Raw genomic sequence first — 7,598 nt, forward strand, 5'->3', positions numbered from 1 at the left:
CACTAAATAAATCAACCCGACTCTGCGCCTTTTAGGCGTGTATATATAGTGCACCGTGGAACGTCTCGGATATCAAGGGGAGGGAAAAAAGAGAGAGACACAGACGGGAAAGAAAGAGTGCGGCGACATATAAATATATATAAGGACACCGCAATGCCATTTTTCACCCTCAGCCTCTCCCGCCTCATTTGTCAAATACCCCATTCGCCTCGCAAAAACAGCCAAAAAGAAGTCCCATACAAACTCTCACTCCAGCGCCCCAAACCGCCCCTCATCAACCACCCACTCCCTCAACGCCTTATACGTAGCCTCCAACTCGTCATTGACAAGCACCATATCATGCGCGCCAGGCTGCGTGGCATACTCCAACTCATTCTTCGCCTGCGCCAGACGGCTGCGGAGACTCTCCTCCGTCTCCGAGCCGCGACCCCGCAGGCGCTGCTCGAGCACTTCGAGGGAGGGCGGGGCGATGAAGATGAAACGCGCATTTAGGGATGTGCGTTTGACTTGTTTGACGCCCTGTAAAAGTTATTATTATTTTCCATTTAGGTGAGTTTAGTCGGGTTGGCAGCAAAGCAGGCGGGTGATGGTGGGAGAGGGTATATATATAATTAGACTCTATGCATACCTCCATCTCAATATCGAGAATGCAAATGCGCTTCTTCTCCGCCACGTCCCTCACCGCCTTGGTGCTGGTACCATAGTAATTCCCGCTGAATTGGGCCCACTCTATAAAGCCGCCTTCGTCGATGAGGGATTGGAAGCCATCGCGTGTTGTGAAGTAGTATTCACGCCCGTGTTGTTCGCCGGCGCGGGGGGGTCGGGTTGTATCTGCCATTCAAAGCGCGGGTTAATAATAATAGCGAGCGGCGGTTTGAGAAAGAGGAAAGGTGGGTGGATAGCGAACTGGTGGAACTGACGAGAAACTGAAAGCGCAAAGGTATCTGGGTAATCGGCAAAGAGTCTTTTTATCAATGTTGATTTCCCAGCGCCTGAGGGGCCGGATATCACTACAGGGCGGAATTTGCGTATGGCTATTTTTGCACTTCGTCGTTAGAACAGGGCCAGTCGAGCTTGGGGATGGGAAATAGGTGGGAGACCTACCAGCAGCGGCCATTGGAATGTATGAAGAAATGAAGAGATTGGATAGGGGAAAGAAAGAGAGGAAAGGCAGACCAAAAATTATATGAGAATAACTACTATCGTGATTGTCGCCAAAATTGGGTATTGGGTTTATAGGTTCTTGGCACGAGACCGGTGAGAGTTTATCTAATATCATTCTTTTATTTCTACCTCCCTTGTGGGTATGATTATACTACGGGCTAGGATAGTTGAATCGTACTGGCTTACATGTAGTTGTTGGTTTACTTTTGCAAGTTAATGAGATTGTACCTTGAGCGGCTGTTTTGGCGGTCCCCGGAAGATCACATTCGCTTGACACATGAATAGAATTGGCGGCCCTACGGGGATGAAAAATTATACGAAAACTAATGCTCTAGGCTGCTAAAAATTTGATGGTAAAGGAACATGAGTCTAGTTAACCGTCGCCTAAGTGGCCTCGTATACATAGCTTATGGGGCGGGAGAGGCAGGCTGTGCATCCGATTGACTTCGTGACTTCGATTCCTTTATTTGCGCCGCCTCCTGTTCTAGGAAATTCGACCAGAGTTCCGCCAGCGATTCTTTGCGTGTACTTACATTGTCCATCAAAAACTCGGACGCAAGGGACGGCGAGCTTGGTGTCCTCGATAGGAGGGATGAAGTGCTGGGAATGCGCAGACTACCGCCAAATCCGCTTGAGGTTCCTGGGCGGGCAAGACCAGCTTGCTCTCGTTGTTCTAGATAACCCAGAGGAGTGGCGTTAGATAGGGCCCATCCCTTATCCCAAGAATATGCATTAAGAAATAAAGGGGTCTGGGTGTGACTTACCATCTGTCCATCCTAGTAACGCTGCTATGAGCTGCAGGACTTGGAATTTCTTCGGGTCTGATCGATCCAGCGCTAGGAAATGGAGGAAATGGTTGGTGACGAGGTGTCTGATTATTCTAGTTGGCCACCATTGCAGTTTAGTATAATGAAGAACAGAGGCAAAACGTACCTATCTACATTATCTTCTGGTTTTCCCTTCTTCAGGAACCTTAGAGCTTTGGTAAGATGCTCATTCAGTGTCACTGCTTCATGACGTAGCTTGCCAATAAGCAGATTCTTCTCCTTGACTTCTTTTTCAAATGGCAGAACTCGTTTCAACTCCGCCTCTGCCTCTTCTAGTTTGGCAATGGCTTCTGTGGCATTCTTCTCAGCCTCTTGAAGCTTCTTCCGGTGCTCTTCCAGCTGTGCATCTGAGCTTTCTACTATCTCTCGTAACTCCTGTTTTCGGGCTATAGAAAAAGAAATCGTATTAGCCGTATTAACCACGTAAAATTATAAAAGCTTTGAGAAGATCCTTTACCGGATTGGATATCTTGAAGCGCCCTCTGAAGCCCGTCCACCGTCACTGATTGTGCATCGCGTTCGGAAGAGGCTTTCTCATAGTCGCTTTTCAAGGTGACAAGCTGCTCCTCCAGGTCTGTCACTTTCTCTTCCAGACTTTCTCGAATGGATCGCTCCTCCATAGCGAGAATTTCCCAATTGTGCATAGCTTGCTTTGCCTCCTCGAATTCCGAACGCGCATATGATTCTCGTTCTACCAATTCATCTCTCTCCTTCAGCCAATTTTGCTGCGATAAATTCGTCCGATTTCGCAAGCTAGACAGCTCCTTAGATTGCTGTTCCCTTTCCTTCTCCAGTGATTTGACAGCAGCCGATTTGGACTCCACCTCCGTTTGTAGCACAGCATTTTTGCCCTCAAGCTCCTCAATCCGGCTCCTCTTCTGCTCCAATTCTTCCTGTAGACTCATTTGTTAACAAACAGGCGGAAAAAGAGAAACCCATCTCGAAAACCGTATATGTAAAAAATAGCACTCCAAAGAATTCAACGAGACGTACAGCATCAGCCTTCAACCTCTCCCCCAGCTGCGACTTGATCGTATTGACCTTGCCCAACAAATTCCGAAACTGGGTCTCAGCATGCTCTTTGTCATTTTGCGACTGTTTCAGCTCGTTCTGTAGAAGCTCCATCTCCTCATCGTGTTTGGACTGTATCTTTTCTAGAGATATGCGCATCTCAGCTACTTCCGCACGCAGGGAATCGCGATCCCGCACCAGTGCTTCGAACCTGGGGTCGGAATCAAAAAAAGGGGTTGTTGAGTTGGGAGGCGGTACATCAGTATCGCTCTCCGTTATCGACTCCATTTCCTTATCCCGTCCTCCATTGTTATCCTCCAAATCCGCCGCCTGGGAACCGTTCGCGACGCTTTCTTTGCTAGCCTAGATAAAACTTCAAGATTAGACAATGTGTCTCCTTAGTGTACCTCATGCCTCCCGCCTCCAGCGGGGACAAGGTGAGAGAAATACCGGCGGTGCAATTGGCTTCTCCTGTTGACCCTTGCCTGATCTCTCCTGTTGCCCGTCGGATTGTGTGGGTGGCTGTAGTTGGTCGGAAGAAGTCGTGATGGGAACGGTCCCGCCATTTGCCTTTGCTTTCGCATTTGCTTTCTTCCTGCTGTTTTTCTTTGATTTCCCTCCTGCCCCTAAGCAATTTACATGGCGCAGTTAGAGGTCTCTCCTTGAATAGACTACGCGCAGACCTACTTATTTAGTAAATAAAGATGAAGGCGTTACGTACCTTGTGCCGGCGCAGAAGTTGTATCTGAGGGCATCGTTCAAGGGACAATGGGACCTTGTGAGAGGCGCCGCAGGAACACCAATCGAATAGACCCTCCTCTAGCGCGCGATCTCAACACTCTTGATATAATAGATGTCGAGTTGCACGTTTTGCTGTCCAATTTGCAGGGGTTTGGGAGGCAGACGCAGAATTGTAGATGTGTCGTTAGTTAGCGTGGGCGGGTTGCAATACGTAATCCCGCAGCCCGTTTGCGGCTCACGATGGGGATCCACATTCCACTAGCAGGAACGAAGGCAAAGAAAGTGGTAGCAATTGTTGACGGTCTCAGCTTCTGCTATGTTTCAGGTGGCCTTGGATGGCCTCCAGTTGTAGAACCTCTAGCAGCTATGTCTGTTTGGGTTATTCTCATGCCGTGGTTTTGCTGTTTGCCTTACCATTGCAGAACCATTTTCATGAAACACCCATGAAAGCTCTACGAAGACCCAAGCCATGTGCTGTTTTGGGACTTAATGTCAGGAGACAGGAGTAGAAGTGACCCAATGTGCAACAGTCCATAGTTCGAGGTTTGTATTAAAATGAATAGTTATCCCCTAGGATCCTGGAACACTGAAAGAGAGCAACATCTCTGAAGAATCTGCTCATCTTCTTCTGCATAAACCCTGAAATGGCCCTACGAACGGAAGATGATATGTAATTGCCTGGAGCCACTGAGTTGAGGATTCCATTGTATCAGCAAAGAAGAATTAACATCGTCTGGGCATAATCTATGAATGCCCTATGTATTGATATACTGAATATGGATTCTAGTTTACAACTCTCTTCTCGTCATCTTCCATGATCATCTACTATTCTTTGCAATAATAGTATACTGCTCTCCACAGTATTACAATGACGTTTTTGTTCTTCACACTACCTATTAGTCTGTTTCTCATTCCAGTAGACTTGAATGAGCACCGTCTAAGAGCATAGATATCAGACATGGCTGGCAGGAAGTTAGCCGCCTTATAGTCCTTCGATCGAGATAATTCTACGGAGTACGGCATAACTAGCTTAAATAGTAACTAGTAAGTAATATCTAGTTTAAAAAACTATTGATCTTCATGAAACTCAATTGCACGATTAACTGAAATCTCTATAGGCATGAAGATATAGTATGTATAAAAAGTGAATTTTTACCACTAGGTGAAAGGAAAATTCCCCCTAATTACCATTAGTCTTAAAGTTCACAATTTATCAATTTATGCATTGAAGTTTCACATACCCGTCAGGTTTAACTAGTTTACAGATCTTCCTAGTTCTTTCTCTTCTGCAGTGTGGACTAATATTATATTGGTGCACACTTCCAAAATACGCTTTGCATTGGGATCGAATTCATGATCATCAATCCATTTTCTAGTTTGGGTGGTGGTACAACCAGGACATGCTACCATATAAAAGTGATACGCCTTGAAGTTTCACAGTATGTGTATTAGGGTCACAGGTAGGAATAAGGCAGAAGGGTATATTTTTCAATAAAGTCACTATGCTCACTTCAGTCTTCAGTGCCTGTCTCATTGGCCTAGATTAGCCACTCACCATGCGATGCTAAGGTCAAAAAACAATTCCGCCTGATGATGTAGCCAAATCCTCTTCTTTCCTAGTCTCCGCAATGGACGCCTGCACAAGTCAAGGGGATAAAATTCTCAGGCGGACCAACTAGAGAGCCGCTATCGTGTGACTTGGCATATGAAGTTGAGGTTTAAAAAATGCCTTAACTCATGGGAAGAAATGGGCTCCATTCTGTCACATAAAATCATCCAAAAAATCCGAATCTCGATCCTGATTGCTGCTCTGCTGAATATTCTCCTCATTCAAAAAGGCATCATACGCATGCTCTTTCTGCCACTTAAGCTCCTCCCTCTTCTTCCTCTCTAGCTTCTCAGCCGCCCACTTCTCCTCGCGCAGTTTCCGCTCCTCCCGCCTGATATTTTTCAAGTACTCTTCCTTCTCCAGTCGCAGGTCCGGGAATTTCTCAACTCGTGTTTTGTTTAGGCGATTGACAATGGGGTTTTGCCTGGCGGCGATATGGATTTTACGAGTGAGTTTTGGGTTATGGAAGCCCACTTGGCCAATCGCCATGCCGGCGGTTTTGTGTAGGTTTGACCACGGTGTGTATATTATAGTTACATTGTCTTTCTTATTTCCTATGCTCGGATATCCTTTAGTTATGCGTATACAACAACGTCGAGAAAGAAAAGGAAGCGAACCTTCAATGGAGTTTGCTTTTGTCAGTTGCGCGCAATCAATGAGTAGGTCCTCAGGAATCTTGTCCCAAGACTCGCCATCTCTGAGGCGGAGATAAACGTGGGCACTGGATAGATTGTCGACATGGAACTATGTAAACAACATTATTACAAGACAGCTCTTAAGCGCCAGTTCTTTGTTCCAGGGAAATAGTCTTCCTAACGCACCCTACAGACAAGCTCAAATCAGCTGTGTTCCGAAGCCGGGTTTCAAATAAACAAAATTCTCGTTGGTAATAATTATAGCTACCAGACATCGCATTCCAGACCATGTTTTATGAGATCCTCATCTACTCCATATTAGTATAGCCGTATACCAATCCACATATGAGCCATTGGAAAGATGGCATCCCTACTTTCCGTCTTGTCCTTGCCGACATAGATAAATGCGGGGGGAGAAACGACGTTGGATGTAAAGAAATACACCATTTCTCTTTCTTTATATCTGGGGGTACACACTCCGAGGTTCGTAGCTTGAGATGATAACGGCTCTCTTCCTGAGCGCAGACCGCAACACTCTTAGCTGAGGGGCCTTACCAACTTCCACTCAACGGACAAGCGTTCTACGGAATTATGTTGTTCCGTACACGTCGAGGCCGTGCACGTGATATTGCTGCTTCTTGGATCATTCTGCCATAGCATCAAAATGCTTCCTGTTGCCACATCTGCAAGGGCTTTCCCCAAAGTTTTAAGGATGCACGAAAAGACTTCTCTGCAAGTCGATGGCCCAAATTTAGGTGATTCAACAGGACAGCCCTATCATATCCGTGAAACTTGCATAAACATACAAATAATATCTTGAGGAATAGGTGGCTAGCTTAAGGATTTATCTTTTTAGCGTAGTGGTAAAACCTCCCTCAGAGATTCCATGTTTCTTAATATCTACCAATAATTATGGCTGATCCCGATCTGGGAAACTGGGAATGAAAGGAATTTATTCCCAACCTCGACTCGCGATCCTTGATTTGCACATCAAGCCATGGGAGTTAGCAAATATTTGCGTGACAAACACTGAATCCTGGCAGGATGAATAAAATCAAAAGGTGGCAGTGCATGAGAAACGCCCCAGAGCCAAACTTTTTTCAAGGTTTACATTGGAGCTTGAAACCTATGCATAGATGCCCCTTGGTACCGAGGAAATGTAGAAACGGCACTCTTCAGAAAACAATGCGCCATCCCATGTCCGGATTTCGTGGAACAAACCACTGATATACCAGCTTCATTTCTCCATACCAACATGAGAAAATCGCAATAAGTTTTGCGGGCATAAACGGTTGCGCGATGTTGTAGTTTCCCAAAACTAAGCGCGAATACAATGTTCCCGTCTCGGTGCGTGGGTCCAGGCGTGTTAAAGGGTGTCATCCGAATACAGTGCTAAAATTTTATTAAAGCCTGACAAGGGCCTGAGGAACTCCTTGTCTCCAATCATTTTTCTCCGTATTTGGTGCAGATTCCCCGGATATCAAAGAATCTATTATACCGCCAGCAATTATCATCCAAACCAGAAGGCGGCTATTTTGACCCTGTCAAACACCGTAGTTCAAGCAGCCGCAAGCTGGTAAATCCACTTTTCCCTTCAGGTTGCAACATGAA

The 7,598-nt window shown here is 46.0% G+C and overlaps 3 protein-coding genes across 3 annotated transcripts; all 3 read right to left on the reverse strand.

Annotated features, from left to right (window-relative positions):
- Positions 1-246: 246 nt before the first annotated feature.
- HCAG_02007 (guanylate kinase) lies at positions 247-1,117 on the reverse strand (the record flags this gene model as incomplete). Its single annotated transcript, XM_001544910.1, has 4 exons — positions 247-519; positions 629-831; positions 921-1,034; positions 1,105-1,117. The coding sequence occupies 4 exons, from the start codon at positions 1,115-1,117 to the stop codon at positions 247-249; spliced, it is 603 nt and encodes a 200-aa protein (XP_001544960.1).
- Positions 1,118-1,424: 307 nt separating this feature from the next.
- HCAG_02008 (conserved hypothetical protein) lies at positions 1,425-3,757 on the reverse strand (the record flags this gene model as incomplete). The annotated part of the gene is made up of 8 exons (XM_001544911.1): positions 1,425-1,460; positions 1,698-1,837; positions 1,929-2,044; positions 2,098-2,377; positions 2,449-2,884; positions 2,985-3,365; positions 3,453-3,577; positions 3,724-3,757. The coding sequence occupies 8 exons, from the start codon at positions 3,755-3,757 to the stop codon at positions 1,425-1,427; spliced, it is 1,548 nt and encodes a 515-aa protein (XP_001544961.1).
- A 1,748-nt stretch (positions 3,758-5,505) lies between these two features.
- HCAG_02009 (hypothetical protein) lies at positions 5,506-6,277 on the reverse strand (the record flags this gene model as incomplete). Its single annotated transcript, XM_001544912.1, has 3 exons — positions 5,506-5,906; positions 5,970-6,073; positions 6,174-6,277. The coding sequence occupies 3 exons, from the start codon at positions 6,275-6,277 to the stop codon at positions 5,506-5,508; spliced, it is 609 nt and encodes a 202-aa protein (XP_001544962.1).
- Between the last annotated feature and the right edge of the window lie 1,321 nt (positions 6,278-7,598).

This window comes from Histoplasma capsulatum, genomic scaffold, assembly GCF_000149585.1.
Source record: "Histoplasma capsulatum NAm1 scaffold_1 genomic scaffold, whole genome shotgun sequence".
NCBI lineage: Eukaryota > Fungi > Ascomycota > Eurotiomycetes > Onygenales > Ajellomycetaceae > Histoplasma > Histoplasma mississippiense.